Source organism: Hyaena hyaena, unplaced genomic scaffold (genome assembly GCF_003009895.1).
Source record: "Hyaena hyaena isolate Hyena2069 unplaced genomic scaffold, ASM300989v1 scaffold_284, whole genome shotgun sequence".
Lineage (NCBI taxonomy): Eukaryota > Metazoa > Chordata > Mammalia > Carnivora > Hyaenidae > Hyaena > Hyaena hyaena.
In genome coordinates, this window is record NW_024080913.1 from 730,764 (window position 1) to 757,951 (window position 27,188).

Here is a 27,188-nt window from a genome sequence, read left to right on the forward strand (position 1 = left end):
CGTCTCTTTCATCCTGGGGTGCCAGGGCAGCAGAAGGGGGATCGGCCCTGGCCTCTCGCTGGTAGGGGAGCTCCTGGGGTCGCTGCCCTGCCCCCTACCCTGGGTTCCTTAGTGCCTGGCTCCCCGGCCACAGTTTAGCAGGTTGTACTGCCCCACAGCAGGCAGCGAGTGGGCAGAGGCCCTGAAGTGGAAAGGAAGGTCTAAGCACCTCTTCCTCCACGAGGCTCAGAATCCACTTCTCTGGGGATCCTAAGAATGCTCTCCTCTCCTCACCCAGTTCTCCTCAGTCCGCAGGCGGCGTCAGGGTGAGTTTGGGAGGAGCAGCTGCCCAGCCAGAGGAGCAGCAGCTGGGACTGAGTCATGGCAGGAAGTAGGAGGGAGGGAGTGATCCCCAGATAGCCGAATAAAAGGAGAAGGAGCCAGCCCCTGGCTTCACAGCAGCGGTGACAGCGACCAGAGAAGCAGGCTCCCGGCAGCCCAGCCCTTCAAGTCCAGATCCACCTGAGACGACCCGCCTCCTGGGTGCCACCGACCAGTCCTTGCCCCAGGATGGGGACCATGTACAGAGCAGCCTTGGTCTTGGCCTGTCTGGCTGTCGCTTCTGTAGCCTCCAAGGGAGGTGAGTTGGGGTTGGAGCCAGCACTCAGAAAGAGGCCCTGGCCAGTGGGGGCCTGGGGCCTGTGTCCAGCCATCCTCTGGATGGCTCACCACCAGAAGAGGCATGGACCACTTGGCCTTGAATTTCCAAGCAGACCCAAGGTGGGCCAGGGAGGGGAGCAGGTGCACAGGAGGAGGGTTTCCTAGAGACCGCTGCCGGAAGACAAAATTGGAGTCAAATGGACAACTCGGTGGGTGGATTCCCAGAGCGAGGGGTTCTGCCTCAGTAAGGGGTGTATATGGGGCCTGTCCGGCAGGGGAGAGAGAAAGAATGGGGGCCCCAGGCTACTTGAAACTGATCTGCTGACCCAGAGAGCCTGACCGGTTAGGAGAGGAGTGGAGAGGGTGTCCATCCACACCGGACCAGACACACTCTATCTAGCACACACACATCTGCTGCGTGCTGGACAAAGTGGCACCAAGGGGAACTTAGAGTGCCACAGCTCCGCTCGGTATCTGGAAGGCCCATCTGGTTGTTCCTCCCGGGTGCTAGTCTTCAATGACCTCACATCAGCTATAAGCCATACCTTCCCCTGCAGCTGCGGGGCAAGTTGCCTCAGGAGTCTTGAATCATCCCAGTCCCCAGGTCCTAAATTGAGACCTAAGCTAAGGAGGATCTGGGACCGGCTGAAAGGGAGGCACTTAAACTTCAGTGTGGGCTTCTTGTGAGAAGGCCCACAGATATTCAAAGGGCCTGGAGGAGGTGGACCGATGAGACCCCAACTGGTTCAAAGTTGGGACTTGCTCCTCTAGAAAACTAGAGAAACATCAGAGCTGAGAGGCTGAAAGGAGGAGAGCCCAGAGGCCCTGAGGGATAGACACTGACAGGAGAGTCAGGCTTCCACCACCCCATTCCTCCCACCTGCAGCCCCATGTCACATCCCCCTCAAGCCTGGACTCAGGAAACCCAAGGCTTTGAGCCTGGTGGAGGTGAGGCTATCAGAACATCATGGCTTTCTCAGAACCCAATCAGTCACACCTGGGTGGGTCTGGGGGCGGGGTGTGCATTGATTAAGGGACAGGGATTAAGAAGCAATGTCTTGGTCATCTTGCCTACACCCTTGATGTCTACTGTCCCCGCATCCTGTGCTTGGGGCCAAGAAAGGGCTCCTTAGAACCATCCCTGACTCGCCCTTCTTCTTTCAGGGCAGCGGGAGCTGGGGCCAGAGCCCCTCACCTATCACATTCACGAAGGTGAGAGCTTGGGTGAGCAGCATCGGTGGGGGTCCAGGAGAAACTGTCAGCTCTGACTATGTCCCCTCGTCCCTCTAGTCGGCTATGCAGCGCCCCCCTCCCCACCCCAGACCGGAGCCCTCTCCATGGATCATCCTGACACCCCTCAGCATGGCTTTCACTTTGAGGGACAGAGTGAAGGTAAGTCCCCCATGTGCCCTTCTCAGTTACCTGCCCCCCCAGGTTGCAGGTCTGGCTTACTTCCTGTTCTTCAGGTGGGGAGGGGTGAGAAAGCCCTGCCTATTCCTTGGCCTGGGGTGGTCTACTCACATATACCCCCTTCTGTAGTACAGCCCCCTTCCGCTCAGGAAGCCATCCCTGTCCAAGAGGAAGAGCTGCCCCCTCCCCAACTCCCCACTGAAAAGAAAGGTGAGCGCTTGCCCATTTCCTAACCACCGCCCCCCCCCCCCCCCAGTGCTGCTGACATCAGTCTAATCCTTGCTTCTCTGGGCCCTCACTCCTGTCTTGTGGCAGATCCCCCTCTCCCTCAGGAAGCCATCCCCCTCCAAGAAGAGCTGCCCCCTCTCCAGGTCCCTGTTGAGCAGAAGGAAAGTAAGTGACTCCCTCTCTTCTTCACCCTCCCGACTGATGCACACGGGCATGGGGGCCCTGCCACATGCTAGCCATATAACCTTTCCCCAAGCCTCAGTTTCCTCATCTGTGAAAATGGGGAAACAAGACCTATTTTATAAAGTTATGAGATCAATGGCATAAAAGGAGCATTTGTTTTCTCTTGTGTCTGTACTGACTTCCTCCTTATGAGTGGCAACCGGCCATGTTCCCCCCTTCTAGTCCATCCCAACATGGCTTCTGTTTACACATCTCCTTCTACCCCAGTAGACCCACCTTTCCTGTATCAGGAGGAAATGACCTTCTCATCTAACCAGAGAGAGGGTGAGTGACAGCTCTGGTCTGTCCATGCCCCTGCTGTAGTGCTTGGGGCTCTGGGCTGGGAGGCAGCACAGGGGAGCAGGCCTGACTTGTGGGGGCTGTAAGGGTGACACCTTTCATGCCCAGTCCTCGTCCCTTTCCATCAGCCATTATGAAGGTAAAAGCCACAAGTTCATGTCTGTCTCTTTCCCCTCTGTATCCTCCCAACCCCTTCTTTTCAATCCCAAGTTCTTTCAGTCCTCTGAGCTCCCCCAGGCTTGCTCTGTTCCTCTACCCATTCTTCCCTCTGTTTTCCCCATTCTAGAAGAGACTTTCACAGAGCACAGCCCCCCCGGGCCTGAGTCTTGGAATCCAGCCCTGCACTGCCAACAGGGCCGATCCCCGGGAGGCTGGGGCCACCGGCTGGACGGCTTCCCCCCCGGGCGGCCCTCTCCAGACAACCTGGACCGGATCTGCTTTCCTAGTCGCCAGCATGTGGTGTACGGCCCTTGGAACCTGCCGCGCTCTGGCTACTCCCACCTAACTCGCCAGGGCGAGACCCTCAATTTACTGGAGACGGGATATTCCCGCTGCTGCCGCTGTCACAGCCACACAAACCGCTTGGACTGCACAAAACTTGTGGTAAGTGTCGGGGTCTTGATGCCGGGGCTGCCTTTGAACCTCCGGACAGTGTGTGCGTGTGTGAAGAACCAGAGGCCTAGGCCTAGGCACGGAGGAGCCTCGGGCCCCGCCTGGGGCCCCCTCGCTATGCTGGGAGGGCAGAGAACAGCCTCTGCTTCTTTCTTATCTACCTGCCCAGGGTCCTTTTCTGGAGCCTGGGAGGAAGACAGGAATGTGGACAATGGGCTGCTGGGCTGATCCATCCCTCTTGCTCTAGTGGGAGGACGCAATGATCCGATTCTGTGAGGCCGAGTTCTCGGTCAAGACCCGGCCCCACTGGTGCTGCAAGCGGCAGGGGGAGGCTCGGTTCTCCTGCTTTCAGGAGGAGGCCCCCCGGCCACACTACCAGCTCCGGGCCTGCCCCAGCCGCCAGCCTGCTATTGCCTCGGGCCCCGAGCTGCCTTTCCCCCCTGGGGTTCCCACGCCAGACAACATCAAGAACATCTGCCACCTACGACGTTTCCGCTCTGTGCCACGCAACCTCCCAGCCACCGACCCCCTCCAAAGACAGCTGCAGGCACTGATCCAGCTAGAGGGGGCGCTCCAGCGCTGCTGCCGGCAGGGGGACAACCACACCTGTGCGTGGAAGGCTGTAAGTGGGCGTCCCAGCCCCCCCAGGAGCCTGTGCGCCCACCCGCCTGTCTCTGGCCCCTGATCCTGCTGGTCCGTCAGTCCATGTGCCTCCCCGCTGCGAGCGCATCCACCTGTTCGTCTGCTTGCAAGTGTCCGTCCACCCACTGTATTCGGCGTCTGAGTCTGTTCGTCCTAAGCCTCCATCCTGCACTCCGGGTCTCGTCCGCCCGCGGTCCCACGCATGCTCCCGTGGGCCATCCGTCCGCCCGGCTCTGGCCTCGCCTGAGCCCCTCGTCTACCATTCCAGCTCGTCTCGCGTGGCCCCGGCTCCAAGCCCCGTCTGTGCGTGGGTTCTCCCACCTTCCCAACACCGTACATCCACAGCGGCTTCCTTGCCCGCTGGCTCTTTGCCCTTCCCTTTCGGCACCAGTGGCCGGGAGTCCCTCACCTCCTAGTGCGGGCCGGTAAGGGAAGTCGAGAGTCAGAAGAGAAGAGGCCGAGTGTCCAAACTTCTGACTTCCCTCTCTGGCCCACAGTGGGAGGATGCCCTTGATGGATACTGCGACAGCGAACAGTCCATAAAGACCCACCACCACCCGTGTTGCCGCCATCCTCCGAGCCCTGCCCGCGATGAGTGCTTTGCCCGTCAGGCCCCCTTCCCCAACTATGACCGAGACATCTTGACCCTTGACCTCAGCCACGTTACCCCCAACCTCATGGGCTATCTCTGTGGAAACGGAAGAGTTCTCTCCAAGCAGTGAGTCTTGCCCAGTTCTTCCCTAACTCTCTTCCCTTCCCCCAAAACCTCCCTTCTGGGCCATCCTCTGGGGCACTCTTGGTAAGAGCAAAACCGTGGTCTCCAAGCACCATTTTCTTGCCTAGGGATGCATAACGACCCTGACCCTTACCCCTTTCCCACCCACATAGCAAACAGATTCCTGGGCTGATCCGGAACATGACTGCCCACTGCTGTGAGCTGCCATTTCCAGAACAGGCCTGCTGTGCTGAGGAGGAGGTGAGTGAGGGCCGCAGGGGGTCATAGTCGCCAAAGGAAAACAGGGGAGGGGAGAGAGGGGGCTGGCACTGCAGGCTACCCCTTCTCTTTAGTACTTCACACCTGCCCAGAGAAATAAAGAGGTTGTGTGGGGAAGATCTTTTTTCTTGGTTCCAGAAGGCTTCATTCTGACCTGATCGGCTCCCCACCTCTAAGTTCTTATTACGCCTTCTCTGGGTCCCAAGCCTGAGGCATTTCCAGATGTGCGCATATGTCTGCCACAAGGAATCCAGGTGTGCAAGGTGGCCTTGCACCCTCTCTGGCCCCAGGAAGGGATCTAGGGAGACAAGCCGAGGGAAAGGGGACTTGGAGCACCTACGTATTGATGCTTGACCTCGGACACCTCCTTCCCTATCACCTCTGCTTTACTCTTCTCCTCCATCAGAAATCAACCTTCATTGAGGACCTGTGTGGTCCCCAACGTAACTCCTGGAGAGACTCTGCTCTCTGCTGTAACCTGAGTTCTGGAGAGAAGCAGACCAACTGCTTCAACACTTACTATCTGCGGAATGTGGCTCTAGTGGCTGGAGACACTGGGGATGCCAAGGGCCAGGGGGAGCAGGGCCAACACCGGGGAGAAGTCTCGGCCCCGCCCTCGGAGCCCAAGGAAGAGTGAGTCACCCCAGAACCCTGGAGGATCAGATTGGGGGAGCCCCACCCTCCTTGAACGCTCATTACAGTAAACACCTCTTGGATTTGCCATCCTCATTGTCTTTAACGTCGCACACACAAACACACCCTCCTAAGCCTGCCTGGATTCTCCTCAGTGACTCGACCGAGGCCCGCTGCCCTGCCCCCTCCGACTGAGCAGACCATTCCCCAGGCTGTGACAGCACCTTACCTACACAGCCCAGCTTCACTATTTGTCCCCTTGGATTTATTAACATATTTGAAAAACCGTGTCATCTCGCTAGCGAGCTATCATCATTTAAAGGCAAAAAAAGATGATTTCGTGTCTTTGGTGAGCCCCCAAAGTGCCATAACCCAGCCCTACATTTTAAAATGTTCACTTTTGATCCTTGGGAGTCCATGCCTTGATTCATTCAGTATCCATTTACCGAACACCTGTGGCTGTGCGCTATGCTGGGGGGGCGGGGGGAGGACACTTCCGGAAAACACACAACCGCTCCCATCAAGTTGCTGGTATTCCGGGAGCCTAGCAGGTGTGAGAAGCGGGCTTGTAGGGGGCTGCGAGATAGCCAGTCGGAGGCAGGAGTAGGGCTGAGGGCAGTCCGGGTGGACTGGGGCAAGCCTCTGCGGGGGTGAGGTCGGAGCCTCCCCAGAAGTATAAGGTGCAAGGGCGCAGGTACGTCTCGGGCAGGACGGCTCAGGCGGAGAAGCGCCAAGGCTGAAAGGGCTCTGAAGCTCTGGTGGTCTCCCTTCCAGATGTGGCTGGCTTGATAAGCAGTAGCTCGTCACGAATGTCTCATCCCCAAGGCTTTAAAGTGCGTCCTGGCACCTCTGCCCTCGAAGGCACCGGCAGGTTCAAGCAGGGTTCAGATTTGCCCAGTGCGGCATCTGGTAGGCAGCCAGCCAGGCAGGAAACTAGAAGTCCAGTTGGGAGAGCATACCTGAGGGGAGGGGCCGGAGGCTGCCCCCAAGAAACGAGAGCTGAAATAATCGGAAGACTCGGTCTCCTGGGGACAAGCCCTCTGTTACTCTGCCACCTGCACAAGTGTCCAGAAAGCGGGCCGCCCTCGGTCCCAGTAACGACCGCGGGGGGTGAAGCAAGAACTGCGGTCCTGCCCCAACCAGGAACAAGATCCCAGATACCTGCCTCTCGCTTCTCCCCAGCCTCTTATTTACTTATCTACACTTGGCGGTGGCTGTTTCTTTTCTTTTCTTTTTTTTTTTTTTTACAGATAGTTTGTCAAGTTGGTTTCCATATAACACCGGGTGCTCATCCCCACAAGTGCCCTCCTCCATGCCCATCTCCCCCCTCCTCCCCACACCCATAAGTCCTCAGTTTATTCTCAGCATTCAAGAGTCTCTCATGGTTTGCCTCTCTCCCTTTCCCCCACCATTTCTCCCCTTCTCCCCCATGGTCCTCCGTTAAGTTCCTCCCAATCCTCCTATACGTGCAAACATTTGATATTTGTCCTTTTCTGCCTGACTTATTTCGCTCAGCATAACACCCTCAAGGTCCATCCATGCTGCTACACGTGGCCAGATTTCATTCTTTCTCATTGCCGTGTAGTATTCCATCGGCTGTTTCTAACTAAAGCAGTGTCTTGGCAGCTCGCTCGCCTGTCCATCAGCACCAGGCTCAAACCAGCGAGCGAGGCCAGTGCCTCCGCCGGCTCCTACGCGGGCAACGGTGGGAGGAGGGCTTGGGTCACGTGCTTCCAGGAGCGTCTCCGCGCCTGCGCGGGTGGTCGGCGGATGTCCTGCAATCGTCCAGACGGCCGCTGGGACCTCGGGCCAGAGCCAGGCGAGGCTGGGCCCAGTCCTCCGCTTACCCGGCCGGCGCGCGGGTCCGCCTAGGCTGGGAACCGGGAGGGGGTCGGGGCCCGGCTTGCAGAGGGGGCGGGACCCGGCTTGCGGAGGGGCAAGGGGGCGGGGCCTGATTTGCGGAGGGGTGAGGGGCGGGGCCCGATTTGCGGAGGGGTGAGGGAGCTGGGTCTGGCTTGAGGAGGGGTGAGGGGGCGAGGCCCAGTTTGCAGAGGGGCGAGGGGACGGGGCCCGGCTTGAGGAGGGGCGAGCGGGCGGGTCCGCGGGCAGGGACGTCTCCGCAGGGCTGTGTCCCTTCACTAGCTCCCAGGAGGTGCTTTACGGCAGCGTGTGCGAAGCGCAGCGCCAAGTACTGGAGAGGGAGTTAGAAAGGTAGGATCGCCCTTCCCACCCCTGAAAGGTTACAGTCTCCGGGATGGACGGGGAGGGAACCGGGAACGCGTTAGTAAGCAGCAGTAATGAAAGACTGTCAGGCGCTAAATAGATTTCAGGGTTCGTTTTTTTTTTTAATTTTTAATGTTTTATTTATTTCTAGGAGAGAAAGACAGCGTGAGCAGGGGAGGGTCAGAGAGAGAGGGAGACACAGAATCCGAAACAGGCTCCAGGCTCTGAGCTGGCTGTCAGCACAGAGCCGGACGCGGGGCTCGAACCCAGGAACCGTGAGATCATGACCTGAGCGAAAGTCGGACGCTTAACCGACTAAGCCACCCAGGCGCCCCAGGTTGCAGGGTTCGTGAGCTGAGAGTTAAAAGAAGTAATTCTCTCTAGGGATCAGGGATTGAGCCCAGAAGCATGGATAGGATTGATGTTAGTTACCAAGGAAAAGGGAAAGTGTTAACATGTACGGCACTTAGTTATATAGATAGACTATTAAAATATAATTTATTAAGCTCAGGGGCAGCGGATAAAGGAGCCAGAGCCCCTAACTACTTAACAAGCTTCAAGAAGGAATTCAGGCTTGGGTAGGATTTTGCAGAACAGGAGGGTAAAGTGTACAAAGCAGAGTTCCGCTGAAGGAAGCAGTCTCCGTTTTGTGTTAGGCAGAGTACCCTCAAGTAGCGAGTCTAAGTATTTTGGCCGTAAAGACCAAAGCACCGCCCTCAAGGATTTTTATCTCTGTGGAGACTTGAATATTTAATGATTAGATGTATCCTCAGGGTTCTGTGAAATTCCCCTAGCCTAGCTCTCAGGGAGGTCTTCGTAGAGGAGGCAGTAAAGCAGAAAGTGTGGTTGGTATATTTGAAGAGCTAACACATAGTAAAAATGGTGTGGGCGGGTAACTGGGCATAAGGTTGTAAATTTAGGGGGAGTCATGCTTTCTGGCAGATCTTGAAAGCCTATGGAAGTCATGCCAACCTGGGTATAAGCACCTGTAAAATATTGTAAAAGAAAAGTGTTGTGAACAGACTTTTTCAAAAGATAAATGAGACGGACAGATGACTAGGTAAGCTAGAGAAAGGATAGAGATGGGGACAAGTAGTTCAGAGGGTGAAATTGTAGCTCACCAAATCAATAAAATGAGAAATTTTGAGATCCAGAACTTTAATGGTACAGGGGATGAAGAGGGAGAGGACATCTGTTAGAGATATTTAAAAGATGAGATTGGGGGGGTGCCTGGGTGGCTTAGTCGGTTAAGCGTCCGACTTTCGCTTAGGTCATGATCTCGCGGTTCGTGGGTTCGAGCCCCGCGTCGGGCTCTGTGCTGACTGCCAGCTCAGAGCCTGGAGCCGGTTTCAGTCTGTGACTCCCTCTCTCTCTGACCCTGCCCTGCTCATGCTGTCTCTCTCTCTCTCTCTCTCCTAGAAATAAATAAAAATATTTAAAAAAAAATTATAACTATAAAAAAAGAAAAAGATGAGATTGAAAGAGCTTGCTGCCAGAGATACCCTAAATTGGAGAGGTAGATAGCTGTAAGGTAAGATGTACAGGAAGATGAGGAGGAGTTCAGTTCTGGGGTCTTCAGTAGTTGGTGTCCTTAGTGAAAGCACCTTTCGAAGGAAGATGGTAGGGCCGCCAGGGTGGCTCAGTCAGTTGAGCATCAGACTCTTCGATTTCCGCTCAGGTCATGGTCTCAGGGTCCTGAGATCGAGGCCTGAGTCAGGCTCTGAGCGGTGCATGGAGCTTGCTTGAGATTCTCTTTCTGTTCCTCTGCCCTTCCCATGTGCATGCGTGCACTCTCTGTCTTTCATAGATAGATAGATAGATAGATAGATAGATAGATAGATAGATAGATAGATAAAAATTTTAAAGAGAAGGAAGATGTTAAAAGCTGCATTCCAGGGGCACCTGGCTGGCTAAGTCAAAAGAGCATGTGACTCTTGATCTCAGGGTTGTGAGTTCAAGTCCCACATTGAGTGTAGAGATAACATAAAAATAACTAAGTAGACAACTTTTTTTTTTTTTTAATGTTTTATTTATTTCTAGGAGAGAGAGAGAGACAGCGCGAGCAGGGGAGGGTCAGAGAGAGAGGGAGTCACAGACTGAAACAGGCTCCAGGCTCTGAGCTGGCAGTCAGCACAGAGCCCGACGCAGGACTCGAACCCACAAACCGCGAGATCATGACCTAAGCGAAAGTCGGACGCTTAACCGACTAAGCCACCCAGGCGCCCCAATAGACAACTTTTTTTTAAAGGCCTAATTCTAGGGAATTGAGTATGAGTGGGAGGTGAACAACGTGTGCTTCTGTGTCGAGATCAGTAGCCTGTGAGACGCGACTCTTGGAAGTCTCTCAGATCACACAGATTCAGTGCATTAGTAATGAACTCCTATGGGTATGTGGAAAGATATGTTTTTTTTTTTTTTATGTTTTATTTATTTCTAGGAGAGAGAGAGACAGCGCGAGCAGGGAAGGGTCAGAGAGAGAGAGGGAGACACAGAATCCGAAGCAGGCTCCAGGCTCTGAGCTGGCAGTCAGCACAGAGCCCGACGCGGGGCTCGAACCCACGAACCGCGAGATCATGACCTAAGCAAAAGTCAGACGCTTAACCGACTAAGCCAGCCAGGCGCAGAAGATATGAAAAAGAAAATATAGCAGTAAGTGAGTTGTAGAACCTAGGTGGTAGTTATACAGTGTTCACTATACAATCTGTCAACGTTTCTGCATTTGTGAAATTTTTCATAAAATATTGAGGAAAATAAATGATCATCTCTACCCTCCAATTCTTCCTACCCCAATGGGCCCCAGCTCAATAAACAGAACCACCACCTACTCAGTTGTTTAGGCAAGAGACCTGGGAATCGCTCTCCTTCTCCCTTCTTCTTCTTCTTTTTTTAAAATATAATTTGTTGGGGCGCCTGGAGCCTATTTCAGAGTCTGTATCTCCCTCTCTGACCCTCCCCTGCTCACGCTGTCTCTCTCTCTCCTAGAAATAAATAAAAATATTTAAAAAAATAAAATATAATTTATTGTCAGATTTCTCCTTCTCCCTTCTATTCCAGGCAGTCACCAAATCTCCTAAATAGCTCTTAAATCCCTCAACAGTACAGCTGTACCCTACACCAAGGTTAGGTTCTAAAATCAGTACATAAGGCAAAAATTACACAGTGAACATAACCTTTGGAAATCCCTTAAGTCAATCATAAGATACAGTGGCCATCATCTTAAGTGTATAACTCTGTACACAAAATGTACATATAAGTGTATACGTACATAGTAAGGTACAGTATGTAATAAGAGTATATATACAGTATAACATTAGGGTGTTTTTAACTTCATAAAAAAAGGGAGATAGGGACACCTAGGTGGCTCACTCAGTTGACTGCCAAATTTGGTCTAGGTCATGACCGCACAGTTCATGGTTTTGAGCCCCACCTAGGACTCTGGGCTGACAGCTCAGATCCTGGAACCTGCTTCTAAATCTGTCTTCCTCTCTCTCTGCCCCTCCCCCTCTCACACTTTGTCTCTGTTCTCAAAAATAAATTAAAATGTTTACAAAAATTATTTAAAAAGTTCTCTTTTATTTCCCAGTTTGCTAAGAGTTTGTTGTTTTTTTTCCCCCAAGTAATTTCTAGCCCCAACATGGGGCTCAAACTCACAAACCTGAGATTAAGAGTCACATGCTTTAACAACTGAGCCAGCCAGGCACACTCACTAAGAGTTTTGTATCATAAATATAAGCCAAATTGTATTAAATATTTTTCCTGCAGCTGTGGAGATAATCTATGATTTTTCTTGTTTGGTTTGTTAATGTGGTAAATTCATGAATTGATTTTTTTAAAAGTTAAGCTTAGCTTGTATTACTAAAATAATCATAAACACAACTTGGACATGAAGTCTCATTCGTTTTTATATATTGCTGGATTCAACTTCTTAATATGTTTTTATAGAATTTTTGTTATCGTTCATGAGTGGGGTCTACCTGTAATTTCTCTTCCTCATAATGTCTTTATCAGTTTTTAGTAACAAGATTACATATTTGGTGGCTTTTATGAGGTGGTCTGTTAGGTGCAACCACAAAAGACAGAAAAGAGCAGAGGGGGAAAAAAAACTCACAGATCCTAGAAACAGGAGACAAATCCATTTTCGTAGATTGAAAAAAGAAAAAAAAGCTTTCACAGGGCCACATTGGAAAGACACCAGAGTCAGGAGGCAGAAGATAGAGGGATGTGAGAAGGTGTAGGCCACAGACTTTCTTAAGGGTTCTGGGAAAAGGCAAGGCAGGGAGGGGTTTAGAACTGACTGGTTTGAATAATTTTGGCCAGCTTCGGATTGTAGGGCCAGTCCCTAGTTCCCTGGCACCTAGCTGTGGGATGATTAAGGCTGAGGAGTATTGATTGCCTCCCTGGGTGAAAAGGGCTAGATGGAGTAGGGAAGGCTCTGGATAATGCTCCCAGCTGGGCCATCTCCATCTCTTAAGAATTGTCTGGGGTGGGGTGGGGGGGTGTGCCTAGGTGGCTCAGTGGGTTAAGCATCTTGATTTCAGCTCAGGTTACAAACTCCCTGTTTGTGAGATCGAGCCCCCTCATCGAGCCCCCTCATCGGGCGCTGTGCTGATAGCATGGGGTCTGCTTGGGATTCTCACCCTTCCTCTTTCTCTGACTCTCCCCTGCTCATGCTCTCTGTCTCTCAAAAATAAACATTAAAAAAAGAAGAAGGAGGAGGAGGAGAAGACGAAGGAGAAGAAGAAAAGAAGAAGGAGGAGAAGAAGAAGAATTGTTTCTCCCAAGCCAGAAAAGGCTTTTCTAGAATGTCAAAACATAGTAATATATAGAAAATTTTAGATTATTTAAACTGATGGTTTAAGCCTCCCAACTTCAGCTCAGGTCATGATCTCACAGCTTGTGGGTTCAGTCCCGGTCTCTGTGCTGACTGCCAGCTCAGAACCTGGAACCTGTTTCAGATTCTGTGTCTCCCTCTCTCTCTGACCCTCCCCTGCTCACGCTGCCTCTCTCTCTCTCTCTCTCTCTCTCTCTCTCTCTCTCTCTCTCTCTCCTCTCTCTCTCCCTCTCTCTCTCTCAGAAATAAATAAAACATTAAAAAATTAAAAAATAAATAAACTGATGTTATCTAGTTGAATCCATGGGATAGGTGAGCTTAGGGTCCTCCTATTCCATCTTCTCTTTCTTCAAAAAATTTAAAAATACGTATTTACAGGGGCGCCTGGGTGGCTTAGTCGGTTAAGCGTCCGACTTTCGCTTAGGTCATGATCTCGCGGTTCGTGGGTTCGAGCCCCGCGTCGGGCTCTGTGCTGACTGCCAGCTCAGAGCCTGGAGCCTGTTTCAGTCTGTGACTCCCTCTCTCTCTGACCCTCCCCTGCTCACGCTGTCTCTCTCTCTCCTAGAAATAAATAAAAAATATTTGAAAAAAATAAAATAAAATAAAATAAAAATACGTATTTACAATATATTGTACTAGGCTCAAAGTGAGTTGGTAAATGTAATTACTTTTCTCTGAAAGGGTTTGCACAATATTGACCTCATATCTTCTGTAAATGTTTGATAGAAGTTGCTGATGAAGCCATGTGGGACTGGGAAAATTTTAAACTGGTGTTTAAACTCTTTTAAATTGCTGGTCTATTCAGAATTTCTGTTTTTTCTTGGGCATTTTATAAGCTGTCTTTTTCCCCCTTGGGAATTTATCCATTCCATAAAAATTTTCCAACACTTTAGGGTCAAGTTCCTAATATCCTCTTGGTTTCTTCTAAAGGTCTGTAGGGACTATGGTAATGCCCTGTTTTTCATTTTCATTCCTTACAGAGTTCATTTGTGCCTTCTCTCTCCCTCTCTCTCTCTCTTTTCTTTTTTATTTGATCAAAGGTTGATTAGTTTCATTAGTCTTCTCAAAGCACCAACTTGCTTTATTTTTATTCTATTGTGTGTAATGCATGCTTTCAATTATCTGTATTATTCCCTTATTTCTAATTTCATCAAATTTAATTTGCTATTTTTCTACTTTTTGATGTATCTAAGTTCATTAATTTTCAAATTTTCTTCTGATTTAACTGTGTAAGGCTATAAATTTCCATCAATAGCTTGTAACCCATAACCTTTGATATGTAATAGTTCTTGATTATTTATTTCAGCATAATAATAATTCAGCATTATAATGTCTTCTTTGATTCATGAATTATTTAGAAGTATATTATTTTATTTCCAAACATCTGGGGTTTTCTAGCTGTCCTTTTATTTTTGATGTCTAACATAATTGTGTTGTGGCTAAAGAATAAACTCTGAATGAGTTTAACCCTTTGGATTTGTTGAAACTAGGTTTTATGGCTTAGTGGATGGTCAATAAATACTATGTGCATGTTTGAAAAGAACATGTATTTTGCAGTTTTTCAGATATAGTATTCTATATGTTTATTTGGTACAGATAGTTAATTGTATTATTCAAATCTATATATATATTATATTTACATTATAATTTCCTGGTGAATTGAACTCTTGAACCTTTTTTTTTTAAACCATTGAACCTTTTTATAATTATAAGTATCTTTCTTTATCTTTAGTAAAAAGCATAATAGTTTGATCTAAAAAAAAAAATTCCTGGGGCGCCAGGGTGGTTCAGTCCATTGAGCATCTGACTTCGGCTCAGTTCATGATCTCGCAGTTCGTGGCTTTGAGCCCCATATGGACAGGCTAGAGCCTGGAGGCTGCTTTGGATTCTGTGTCTCCCTCTCCCCCTGCTCCTCCCTGCTTGCTCTCATTCTCTCTCTCTCAAAAATAAATAAACCATTAAAAATATTTTTAAATAATCCAGTCAGACAATCATTGTCTTTTTTTAAGTTTGTTTGTTTGTTTTGAGAGAGAGAGGGAGGAGCATAGAGAGAGGGAGACAGAGAATCCCAAGCAGGCTCCGTGCTGTCAGTGCAGAGCCTTACATGGGGCTTGATCTCACAAACCATGAGATCATGACCTGAGCTGAAATCAAGAGTCGGATGCTTAACCGACTGAGTAGTTTCCATACTTTTTCGTTATGTTTCCTTTCCCTTCCTTTCCTTTCCTTTCCTTTCCTTTCCTTTCCTTTCCTTTCCTTTCCTTCCTTTTTTCTTTCTTTCTTTCTTTCTTTCTTTCTTTCTTTCTTTCTTTCTTTCTTTCTTTCTTTCTTTCTCTTTCTTTCTTTCTTTCTTTCTTTCTTTCTTTCTTTCTTTCTCTCTCTCTCTCTCTCTCTCTTTCTTTCCTTTTCTTTTTTCTTTTCTTTTCTTTCTTCTCTCTTTCCCTTCCCCCTTCCTTCCTTCCTTCCTTCCTTCCTTCCTTCCTTCCTTCCTTCCTTCCTTCCTTCCTTCCTCCCACCCTCTCTTTCCTTTCCTTTCCTTTCCTTTCCTTTCCTTTCCTTTCCTTTCCTTTCCTTTCCTTTTCTTTTCTTTTCTTTTCTTTCTTTTCTTTTCTTTCTTCTTACAGCTTCATTGGGATGTAATTCACTTACCATATAACTTACTCATTTAAAGCATACAACTAGGAGTGACTGACTGGCTCATTGAGTAGAACATGCAGCTCTTGATCTCAGGGTTGTAAGTTCTAGCCCCACATTAAATGTAGAGCTTACTTTAAAATTTAAAAAAAAAAAAGTATAAATAAATAAATAAATAAATAAAGTATACAATTAAGTGGGTTTTTAGTATATTCACAAAAGTTGTGCAGCCATTGCCACAAATTTTAGAACACTTTTATCACCCCAGAAACAGACACTTTATCATTTATATGTCACCCTCATTCCTCCCATCCACTCCCCAGCCCCTGCCTGCCAGCCCTAGGTGACCACTCATTTGCTTTCTGTCCTTATAGATTTTTTCCTAAATTCCATATAAAAGGAATCATTCAATATGTGCCCTTTTATGTCTACCTCCTTTTACTTTGCATATTTTCTTTTTTTCCTTTTTTTTAATGTTTTATTTCTGAGAGAGAGAGAGACAGAGCATGAGTGGTGGAGGGTCAGAGAGACAGGGAGACACAGAATCCGAAACAGGCTCCAGGCTTTGAGCTGGCTGTCAGCACAGAGCCCGACGTGGGGCTCAAACCCATGAACCGTGAGATCATGACCTCAGCTGAAGTCAGATGCTTAACTGACTGAGGCACCCAGGCACCCCTACTTCGCATATTTTCAAGGTCCATCCATATCATAGCATATATCAGTACTTACTTTTTATGGCTGAGTGATACTCCATTGTGTGGGTATGACACATTTCATCCACTCACTGGCTGATGGCATTTCAGTTGTCTCATTTTTTTCTATTATTAGTTCTAACATGAATATTCATGTACAAGTTTTTATGGGAACAAATGTTATCATATCTCTTGGGTACATACCTAGGGGTACATACCTAGAATTTTGGGGTCACATGGTGATCCTATGTTTAACCTTTGAGGAACTGCCAAATTGTTTTTTCCAAAGTGGCTGCACTGTTTTACATTCCCAGCAGCAATATGTGAGGGTTCCAGATTTTCCACATCCTCATCAACCCTCGCTACTAACTTTCTTTTTTATTTTAGCATTCTGGTGGGTGCCAGATGAAGTGCTTTTCATTGTGGTTTTAATTTGCATTTCTCTACTGGCTAATGATGTTGGCATTTTTCCATGTACTTATTGGCCATTTGTATGTCTTGTTTTCTGTTTTCATTGTTTTAATGTTTATTTATTTATTTTGAGAGAGAGTGAGAGCACAGCAGGGGAGGAGAAGAGAGAGAGGGAGAGAGAGAATCCTGAGCAGACTCCACTCCATGAGCCCCGATGCAGGACTCAATCTCACATGAGACCTGAGCTGAAATCAAGAGTCAGACACTCAACCCACTGAGCCACACAGACGCCCCTGGATGTCTTCTTTGGATTAATGTCTATTCAAATCCTTTCACCATTACTTAACTGGTTGACTTTTTACTACTAAATTGTAAGAGCTCTTTATAGATTCTCGTTAAAAGTCCTTTGTTATATATATGATTTGCCAATATTTCCTCCCACTGTGTGGATTGGATTGTCTTTTTACATTTTTGTTTAAATAAACTCTACTCCCAATGTGGGGCTCGAGCTCATGGCCCCAAGACCAAGAGTTGCATGTTCTACTAACTGAGCCAGCCAGGTGCCCTTGTGTTTTTACTTTCTTGATGGTATCCTCTGAAGCACAAAAGTTTTAAATTTCATATAGTCTAATCTGTTTTTTCTTCAGTTGTTTATGCTTTTGGTGTTATATCTAGAAAACTGTTGCCTGACCTGAGGCCACAAAGATTTACTCCTAGGTTTGTTTTCTTCTAAGCCTTTTATATTTTTAAGTCTTTGTCCCCTTTAGAGCTAATTTTTTTATATCACATGAGGTAGGTGGTCCACTTTTATTCATTTGTATGTACAAATGGATATCCGCATGGGTATACAAGTGCCCCAGAATTGTTTATTGAAAAGACTGTTTTGTCCCTATTGGATTTTTAGCACCATGTTGAAAATCAATTGACCATAAATGTGAGGATTTATTCTGGACTCTGAATTCTATTTGACTGACCTGTCTGTCCCCTTATGCCACCACCACACGGTCTTGATTCCTGTAGCTTTGTAGTAAGCTTTGAAATCCGGAAGTGTGGATCCTCTGAATGTTGTGGCTTTTAATTTTTTAACTGTTTATTTTTGAAAGAGAGAGCAAGCAGGGGAGGGGCAGGGAGAGAGGAAGAGAGAGAAAATCCAAAGCAGGCTTCACACTGTCAGCCCAGAGCCCAACACAGCGCTCACACTCACAAACCATGAGATCACGACTTGAGCTGAAGTTGGACACTTAACCTACCGAGCCACCCAGGTGTCCCTCTTGTGGCCTTTAAAGGTAATTTGTCTGTTTTATTCTGACCGCTTTTACTGTTTTCTCCTTGTATCTGGTTTTCTGTAGTGTCACTAATGTATAAGACTGTGAATTTTTTTTTTATTTATCCCACTTAGGATTTGTTGGATTCTTAAATGTATGATTTAATGTGTAGACATTTTTGAGCCATTGTTTCGCCAAATATTGCCTATGTCCATTCTTTCCTTCTGGACTCTGCTTTGACCTTTTCATTGTGATATCCATGTCTCGTCCCCACCTCTTGCATTTTCTTTCTTTTTTCCCCATTATGCATCATTTTGGGTATTTTCTTCTGACCTATATTCCAGTTCATTAGTTTTTCCTTTACTAGTTCTTTAAAAAAAAAAACAAACTTGTTTATGTTTATTTCTTATTGAGACAGAAACAGACCAGAATGAGTAGGGGGTGGGCAGAGAAAGGGAGGCAGAATCCAAAGCAGGCTCCAGGCTCCAAGCTGTCAGCACATAGCTCGACCCTAGGCTCGACGCGGGGCTCGTACCCACAGACCGCCAGATCGGGACCTAAGCCTAAGTTGACACTTAACCAACTGAGCCACCCAGGCGCCCCTCCTTTACTATTTCTAATCTGCTGATAAAACTGTTTCAGTTCTCATATTTGGTTATTGTAGTTTTAAGTTCCAGAATTTACATTTTCCCCCCTGTTTAACGTTTGTAATATCATTTTTTTTTAAGTTTTCTTTTCCCAGCCAACTTTTCCATTCTTGGCTTTGTAATGTGTGCTGTTCATTTCAAGGAGAAGGAGACCCTATGAGCCCACTTTATGACCTATTGTACCTGCTGTTCTTACTCGCGGTGTCTGATATCCTGGGGTTATCTTTGTGTACTGGCCATTGTTTTTGAAAATTATTTATAGAAATACCTTGAGGCTCAAGATAATATGGTCTTCCTCTAAAGAGAAGTTATGATTTACCAGCGCCTGAGGGCACTAGCAACCCAGAACCATGTGACTTTGAAATTTTCACTCTGGCCCCTCCCTGTGGCTGCAGTTGCAGTTCAGTCTTTTCCAGAACAAAGCCCCAGGGCATAGGCAGCCTTCAGAGGAGAGACTTCACTTCACTTTGCCCTCTTCAGTATTTCTGCATCTCAATTCAGCAAGTCCTCAAATCTTGTTACTTCTCTGATGCTTTTTTTAAAAGTTTATTTATTTTGAGAGCAAGAGCAAGCAGGGGAGAGGCAGAGGAGGAGAGAGAATCCCAAGCAGGCTCTGCATTGTCAGCCCAGAGCCCAGACGCAGGTCTGAACTCACGAACCATGAGATCGTGACCTGAGCTGAAACCAAGAGTCAACGCTTAACCAGCTGATGCCCCACTGAGGCTTTTAAGATAACTTTTTAAAGTTTAAGTGTTATTGGTATGAAGGTTAATTTTATTTGAAGTCTTCAGGTGTCCATATCCGGAATTGGTAAACCCTTTAATCCTCATTTGAGGGGTCCAGTAAGCAGCAGTATCTTCAGAAAAGGTAGGATCCTCACTGTCTCTGGGATCAAGTTTGGTTGGTCTAAGTCAGTCATGGTAACCCTCTTTCTCTATACCCAAGGTGGACATAAGGCCCATTTTTGGGAGAAAAAAACACAAGAGTAAAACTCCTGGGAATTTGTGAATGAATTTCTTGTGCCCTTCTGAAAGCACTGCTTGGGAAGCAGAGCCCTTTCTCCTGTTTTAAAAAAAAAATTTTTTTAACCTTTATTTATTTTTTGAGAGACAGAAAGTGAACGGGGGAAGGGCAGAGAGAAGGGGAGACACAGAATCCAACGCAGGCTCCAGGCTCTGAGCTGTCAGCACAGAGCCTGACGCGGGGCTCGATCCCAAGAACAGAGAGATCATGACCTGAGCCGAAGTCGGATGCTTAACCACTGAACCACCCAGGCGCTACTTTGCTTCTAGACTTCTTAAGGAAATAATAAACATCCTTATGGTTTCACTGTGGGTCAGATTTTCTGTTGTGTGCAGCCCAAAGCATTCCAAACCGACATATCATCCTTCAAAGACTCCACTCAAAAGGCCACTGCCTCAGGGAGGTCTTCCTGAAATCCCCTCATCCGCGCACTTATGGGCCCTCATCGTGGTTGCAGTTATTTGTAGAATGATAGTCTTTCTCTCTGGGCTGTTAAGTCCATGGGAACAGAGACCACAGTCGGGGTCCAAGACCCCAGCCCAATGCCAGCCATGGTAGCCTCTAAATAAATAATCATCCAAATAAACAAATGAAGGGTCAAGAGCCCAAGTACTTGGATAAACGGGATGAAAATCCTGGACAATATGAATTACAATGTGTGCAATTATGCTTCTTCTAACACATGAAAACTGTTAAAGCTCAAAGAGTCATTGCAGAAGGGTTGGAGTGGTCATCGTGAGAAAGGGTGTGAGTGTTTATCTGGTATGAGTGAGAGCTGCCAAGTAGCGGTAAAGACCCCGCTGGGATTCGACCCCATAAATGTGCATTGGCATTGACCAGCAGAATTCTGAGATTCCTTCCAGCAGTGTTCTGCCGGCTAGATGTGTGAGTGAAGTGGGTAATCAGACTGATCCAAAGATGGGGACTCGCGGCACAGACTGCTTTCTGTTCTGTTCTCTAGTGAAGTAAATAAAAGTAGCTATGGAATTTTATTTATTTACTTTCTTATTTTGTAAGTTTATTTATTTTGAGAGGGAGAGAAAGAGAGCACAAGTCGGGGAGGGGCAGAGAGAAGGGGAGACAGACTCCCAAGCAGGCTCTGCGCCACCCAGGCGCCCTTGGAATTTTATTTTTAATTTTATTTTTATGTTTATTTATTTTGAGAGAGAGAGCATGCATGCGTGTGAATAGAGGAGGGGCAGAGGGAGAGAGAGAGAGAGAGAATCCCAGTGCGGGTGTCAATCTCACCACCTGTGAGATCATGACCTGAACCAAAATCAAGAGTGCTTGATGGACTTCGCCACCCAGGCGCCCCTACTTCCACCCTCTCAATGAAGTGAAGTAAATCTCTTAAAATTCAAAGCCATGCCCTTTTGTTCCAGACTGGAGAATATTACCGTGGCTGCAACACCCACCCAAGGTCTTTCCCCATCACCCACTTGCCGTGCAAGGGCTTGAGGGGGGCATCTGTGAATTTCTTAAGGGGCGTGTGGGCTCGCATGCATTTTTCTGGGGAGAGTGGCAAAGGGGTCCATGGTGGAGAAAGGTGAGAGCCACTGCCTGGGGTTGGCTGCCTGGAGTTGGCTGCCAGTCTCGGCCACGGTGTGGCTCAGGGCTTGACTGATGAGTAGGTGTATCCCTTGCTTACAGAGGAGAGGCGGTGGGCACGGTGGCAGGTGTGCAGACTCGAGAGTCAGAGGCCCGGGCTGTGCCACTCGGCTCCCCAGTTTCCCCCTCCATGAGCTGGAACTGGTAATCACAGCGCCTTCCCTCAGGGCACTTAGAGCTGATTTTTATTAGAGCTAATTGTTAATGCTGCATCCTAACACGCATCCGAGGACTAAGACCTGGCCCTGGAGGCGGCGTTCAAGGGCACACAGCTGCCGCCATCTGGTGCAAAGCATTCTCTCCCCTCAGACACTGTGTAACATGGGGCAGGCTCCCTAACTGCTCTGTGCCGCCTGTCTCACCTGTAGTATGGAGATGATGATACTAACCAGCTCATAGGAATGTCACAGGGGCTCCAGGCAGGCTTGGAGCAGTGCCTCCTACTCAGGGAGTGCTTGGTTGCTTGTTTAACTTTTTAGGCAGGCTTTGAGCCCAGCGTGGTGCTTGAACTCACGACCCAGAGGTTAAGAGTCACGTGCACTACGACGGAGCCAGCCAGGAACCCTGCTGTTCCCATTATTATCATTGCTGTCTAGGTACATTCAATCTCCTCATTCTGATGAGAGACTAACCTAACCGCCCTTCCACCTGCCCCCCTGCCTCATCGTATTCCCCTCTAAGAGTGTCTCCCCGTCTCTCCCCCCGTTCCACCGATAGCAATCCCACTCCTGAAACCCCACACCATCTCAGGCCTTCCCAACTCAGACTCCCAGCATTGAACCAATTGTGTGGCGTGCTGCCGCCAGGCCTTCCTGCCCCTCTCACTGCACCTCTCTCCATTCTTTGCACAGCGAAGGCCCTCACCGGACAGCTGCAGAATGGAGATCAAAGACTTGATGATTCTACTGGCCCAGGATGTTCACATGTTCAAGTGAAGGAGGGAGGAGTCCCCGAAAGACTCCTGAACACACATGGCCAGACCACATGGAAAACCAGAACTCGGGCACCCACACCCTGCAGACACCTGCCCAGGAAATCAACTCCTCATCTACGATAAACCCAGGTAATCCATAGGTCCCATTTGCAACAAGTCAGGCTATCTGTAGGAACGAATCAGAAAGCTAACCGCTAACGTCTGGAACAGTTGGCTCCAAATGGCCAAAACTGACAACTCCCCTAAGTTTTGTCCACTTTGTGACTTAGGAGCAGCCAGAGAAAGTCGAATATGCGCCCCCAGCCAATCATACAGGATGCCCGGCTTCTAGGCACCTGCCTTCCGGCTTCCCCACGCCAACGGCCTCCAGAGGAGGCACCAGGCACCTGAATCTTCCCCGCTTCTCTGCTACAAATAAAGTGTCCCCACCCCTTCACCAGGCCTGAGTCTCTCTTAAAATGCAAGCGACCAAGGCTGACTGACTCCCGCGCTGCAGCAAGCTCTGAATCAATAGCCTTTGCTTTTTGTCACTTGCTGGGTCTTCGTTTATTTCCACAAGGCCCAGGAACGGCAGCCCAGGGAGCGGAGCATGGAGCTCTGAGCCCTCGGACGACATAGCTGCTGGCTGGTCCGCTGGAAACACTGATCAGACCTTTGGACTCCGCAGAGCCAGGGCGGGAGATGCCAAATTGACTCAGATTAAATCCCCGGGGCATAAAATCACAAAAGAGTTTTTGTTAGACGCTGATTGGGAAGGAGGGGCCCCAGAGATCTGGGAAAAGGGTAGGACATCTGGGAATAGAGAAATGAGGGAGAGGCAGGACCCTGCCTAGAGCAGAGCCGGGATGGCCTGAGGCTACTCTGACAGACGGAGAATGGAGGCAAGATTCCTGTCTGACCTCTCCGCCAAGACACTTAATTCAACCCAGAGATATTTACTGAGTGCCCCCTTCTGGGTGCTAGTGGTGGGACCGGCAAGGCCACTGGCTTCCAGGGGCTCACATCCTAGTGAGGGGATGCGGGAGATGGCTAAAGAAGCCGTCAGCGCTGAGGAAAATGACGATGGATGGTGCCCTAGAGAAGGGGTGCCGCGAGGGGGGCCTCTTGGAGGGATGAGGTTTGAGCCGACACCTAAGTTAACCAGCAGTGTAGCCCTCAGGGGAAATGGTTTCCTGAAATGGTTCCCGGGCAGAGGGAGAGGTTTAAGCAAAGACCCTGAGGTGAGACCTGGGTGTGACAAGTCCCATAAGGAACGGAATGGTGGGTGTGGCCATCCTGGAGGGACGCTCAGGGACCCCACGAACGAGGGGCCTTCCAAGCCAGTCTAAGAGTTCAGATTTTATTTTGGTCTTGGTACAACAGGGAGTTGTTGGAAGAAGGCACCGAATGGCTTACTTTGCTTAACATGCTTCTCAGGGCATCAGAAGCTCTCCTTTGTCGACATCTTGTCAAGGTGCCATCAGGTAGCGCAAGTGCGCATGCGGGGTAACAGGGCCACCCAGAATCCCTTGCGGAGTAGGACCGAAAGGGCCACGGAATCTGTTATCAACCCCTGGAATTGCACACTGAATTTTTGTGCGTGTGTGCACCCTGGTTTAGTGAGGAACCCCGAGTTTCTTCAGACTCTCAGAGGAATCTCTGCCACTAAAAAAAAGGCCAGAAAGGGAGAAGGTTGACTTCTACGCTTGCATACGCCTGTGCCAGCTCAGTAAGGACACAGATGTTGTCTCTAGGAGGGGGGTGGGGGCGGGGTAGGACCGGGAACTTTCCACTGTGTACCACGTGCTTTACCTATTTTTAAAAGGCCACTTCAGCGTAAAGGACCGAAGCTGGAGAAGAAGGGATGGGTGGGGAAGGAGGTGCCAGAGTCTTGGTGTGGCCGGGGACGGGCAGCGACACATATCTGCCGGTCCTGACTTGACCGCCCCACCCCTAGCCTTGCTCCCACGCCTCGCCCTGCAGAGCCCGGCCCAGAGAGGCGCACCTGGCCCTGAGCCTGCCCAGGGCTCAGCTGCCCTGTGAGCAGGACAGGAACAGATGCCCTTTGCTTGGTCACCCAAGCCACTGGCCTGTGCCTGTGTCCTGGGCTCCTCCGACCCCCGAGCCTTCATGGAGAGAAGCCCAAGCGACCCGAGCATGCTGGTGACCCCACCAGGCGCCCTCAGCTCCATCTGAACACACCTCCGTTCCCAGCCTCTCAGCTGGCCATTTTGCTTGGAGTCAAAGCCCCCTTGCTCTGCTTCACCCCTGCGCCCGCCCTAGCCGGAGCCCAGACGGGGCTGTTTTCTCTGATCCCCTCCAGCCTCTCGGCTTGGATCTGCTTTGCCTCCCCACAGATAGATCTGGCCCAGCCTTGGGGACCCACCTGTTCCCAGCCATCAGCCAGTGGGCAGGGACCAGCCTCCCTGGGGTGTCGAGTCCCCTGGTGATCCAGGGCCACACGCCAGGGAGTGGAGTCAGCAGCCGATGACAGGCCCCTGCCAGGGTGCAGAGCAGGTGAGGCCCCCGGTATACCCTTGGGGGAGGGGCCAAGGTGGGTCTGTGCAGGTCAGTTAACCACAGAGCTGTCATCCTGCTGCGGGACAATCCAGACCTTTCAGTGCCTTCCTCCCGAGGCCCCAGACCAGACGGGTGTGTGCAGGCACAGTTGCTTACACTTGCAGAGCCAAACGGAATCTACTGCCCATTCCTCTAACACTAGAATAACTGCATCAGAACACCGGCCAGTATTTGCAGGCACTTCCTGTGGCCAGGCGCTATTCAGTTAAAGACTGTGTGTATCACCTTGTTCGGGGGCACCTGGGGGGCTCAGTCAGTTAAACGCCCAACTTTGGTTCAGGTCATGATCTTGTGAGTTCAAACCCTGCACCAGGCTCAGTGCTGACAGCTCAGAGCCTGGAGCCTGCTTCGGATTCTGTGTCTCTCTCTCTCTCTGTCCCTCCCTCGCGAGTACTTTGTCTCTCTCTCTCTCTCTCAAAAATAAATAAGCATAAAAACAAAAAAAGTGAACAGCATCCGGATGCAGCCTGCCCGCAGCCACATCAGGCCGGGGCGCGTGGACTAGCAGAGCTGAGTGCAGCTAGAGGGCACGCGGTCATGCCGGGCCAGCATCTGCTCCGAGGAAGAGGCGGCATTTGAGCTGAGCTTGAGAAAGGAATGGGATGTGAGGGCTGGGAAGGAGAGAAGACATTCCATGGATGCTGTGGACACAGTGTCACACATCTGCATTGGCCGCTGCCACTGTCATCTCTCTGTAGGAGGTCAGGGGAGCTTAATCAGGTGGTGGCCACAGAAGGGACGAGGACACATAAACTGTGGGAAGGACAGGAAGCCTCTGGGCTGAGCCCAGATCTGAGATCTCATTCTGGGTTTGCGGGGAGCCGTCACGATCTCTTCACCTGTAAAACGAAGGATGGGGCAAAATGCGTCTGGAGTTCCATACTGTTCTAGAACAAGGAGAGAGAGGCGTCAGGAGGACTCCAGGATTTTGAAGAACAGTCTTGACAGCAGGTGAGAAGTCAGGAGAGGAAGCAGGTTTGGGGGAAAGACTTCACTGGGTTTTAAGTAAACTGAGAGGACCTCATTGGGACCCTCCCTTCCCCAGGCTCTAGGTGCCGCTACCACAGGCTGACCCGGTGCGCCCACCCCGTCCAAAGTCAGAGCCAGGGGGAGGAACTGACCTTTGCTCTAGGATATTTGTCAGCTTCTCCCTGTGAATAAACACCGACACCTGAATAAACACCAACACCGTCCGGCGTCCTGGCGAAACTCATCCTGCCCAGTGCCCGGAGGTGAGAGAGGGTCCCCTAAGGTGACAGTTGTTTCCATCGCCCCGGGTAAGGGAAGCTTGAACCAGAAATTTTTGAGAAAGAAATTGAAATGCGGTTCCTTCATACCTGTGTTCCAGCACCCGGATTACTACCCGGTTCACAGGCAAACTGCCCCACGAGTGGTGTAGACGAGGGGCTACTCGCTTGGGGGTGCACACGTCCCCCATGGAGCTCAGGAACGAGTTCGCCCAGACTGGGGACCCAGCCCCTGTAATTTAATAATGCAGAGGACTGCCGTGTCCAGGGGTTGGGGTCAGGGAGAGAGGTGGACAGAGATGGTCCTGGGAGATGAGGAGTTCACTCAGAGAGACTGAGCTGGGGCTGCAGGCGGGGTGGGGGTCAGGGGGTGATGTTCCAAGTGCGGAGGGGAGGGAGGGTGGAGGGCATTGTTGCACAGGCCCTGGTGGGGGGCTCAGCCTGTATGGGGGGGGGGGGGAGAGGCTGGAGAGGCAGCTGTGGCCCCAGGGCAAGGCTCTGAATGCCAAGCTCAGAACCAGATTGGTCGTTGACTGCCAGGAGTAGGAAAGGCTGTGAGCCGAGAAGGAAGGGCCTCTCGAGCACCGGGCGTGCACGTGGGCCCTTATTTGTCCACCGAGGGCCCATGAGTCCCCTGAATGGGCCTCGGCCTGTGGTCAGAGGCCAGGCCCACACTTCCTCCTGCCTCGACTCGCCTTTCCTTCACATCATGCCCCGACTCTTCTATTTCTGACTTCAAGTCCTTGGTATGTATGAAATTCTTGCCTCTCCCCCGGCAGCCCTGCCGCCTCTCTGGCCGCGGTATTGAGTTTGTACCCTTATTCTTACCCTTTTATGTCTGCCTTTCTCAGGCCTTCTGCACAATCTGTCAAGATTAATTTGACACCAAACTGGCTATCTCCGGAAAGGCAGGGAAAGCTCTAGGCACAAGAACGAGATTCGCGTGGGGAGAATTACCGTGGCCCCACTATTAAGGCGCTTAGTCCTCTGTGTCCTGTAACAACCCGTGAGGAAAGAAGCTACGTCTTGGGGTGCAGGTTGGAGAAATGACTTGCTCACATTCTGGCCCGTAGATTCTGGCACTCCACCTACCCTTCCCTGCTCCACCCTGCAACTTCCTCCAACCAGGAATGGGACCCGCATCACTTCCAGAACCTGCTCTCTCTGTATGCCTTGGCTCTGATGGGAAACTTCTTTTTTTTTTTTTTAATTTTTAAAATGTTTTTCTTTATTTTTGAGAGAGAGCGAGCGCACAAGTGGGAGAAGGGCAGAGAGAGACACAGACAGAATCCGAAGCAGGCTCCAGGCTCCGAACTGTCAGCACAGAGCCCGATGTGGGGCTTGAACTCACAGGTTGTGAGATCATGACCTGAGCTGAAGTCAGACACTTAACTGACTGAGCCACCAGGTGCCCCACCGCAGAGAAAATTCTTA

General features: G+C 49.9%; 1 protein-coding gene and 2 long non-coding RNA genes across 8 annotated transcripts; all 3 read left to right on the plus strand.

Moving 5' to 3' along the window:
• Positions 1-340: 340 nt before the first annotated feature.
• On the plus strand, positions 341-5,770 carry ECM1 (extracellular matrix protein 1). Of its 3 annotated transcripts, none has more exons than XM_039246213.1 (11): positions 341-619; positions 1,804-1,851; positions 1,930-2,031; positions 2,179-2,259; positions 2,365-2,442; positions 2,731-2,784; positions 3,086-3,402; positions 3,659-4,033; positions 4,551-4,771; positions 4,942-5,029; positions 5,454-5,770. In XM_039246213.1, the coding sequence occupies exons 1-11, from the start codon at positions 550-552 to the stop codon at positions 5,682-5,684; spliced, it is 1,665 nt and encodes a 554-aa protein (XP_039102144.1). In that variant the 5' UTR covers positions 341-549; the 3' UTR covers positions 5,685-5,770. The 3 variants fall into 3 exon arrangements, with proteins under 3 accessions (XP_039102144.1, XP_039102143.1, XP_039102145.1); XM_039246212.1 differs by having other exon boundaries at positions 342-619; positions 2,728-2,784; XM_039246214.1 differs by lacking the exon at positions 2,731-2,784 and having other exon boundaries at positions 342-619.
• Positions 5,771-7,442: 1,672 nt separating this feature from the next.
• Positions 7,443-22,389, plus strand: LOC120241307. Of its 4 annotated transcripts, none has more exons than XR_005530867.1 (5): positions 7,443-7,542; positions 7,823-7,919; positions 19,175-19,250; positions 21,866-22,077; positions 22,218-22,389. It is a non-coding gene; the product is annotated as an uncharacterized LOC120241307 (long non-coding RNA). The 4 variants fall into 4 exon arrangements; XR_005530863.1 differs by having other exon boundaries at positions 7,823-7,891; XR_005530864.1 differs by lacking the exon at positions 7,443-7,542 and adding an exon at positions 7,677-7,705 and having other exon boundaries at positions 7,823-7,891.
• Positions 22,390-25,394: 3,005 nt separating this feature from the next.
• On the plus strand, positions 25,395-26,791 carry LOC120241309. Its single transcript, XR_005530868.1, has 3 exons — positions 25,395-25,458; positions 25,560-25,739; positions 26,606-26,791. It is a non-coding gene; the product is annotated as an uncharacterized LOC120241309 (long non-coding RNA).
• Positions 26,792-27,188: the final 397 nt, after the last annotated feature.

What these genes read in the sequence shown, in the direction of transcription:
- ECM1 (XM_039246212.1), top strand. Translation starts at nt 550, where the DNA reads ATGGGGACCATGTACAGAGCAGCCTTGGTCTTGGCCTGTCTGGCTGTC. An exon ending in CACCTATCACATTCACGAAG is followed by an intron (nt 1,852 to 1,929) that starts GTGAGAGCTTGG and finishes TCGTCCCTCTAG; the next exon opens with TCGGCTATGCAGCGCCCCCC. An exon ending in ACACCTGTGCGTGGAAGGCT is followed by an intron (nt 4,034 to 4,550) that starts GTAAGTGGGCGT and finishes TCTGGCCCACAG; the next exon opens with TGGGAGGATGCCCTTGATGG.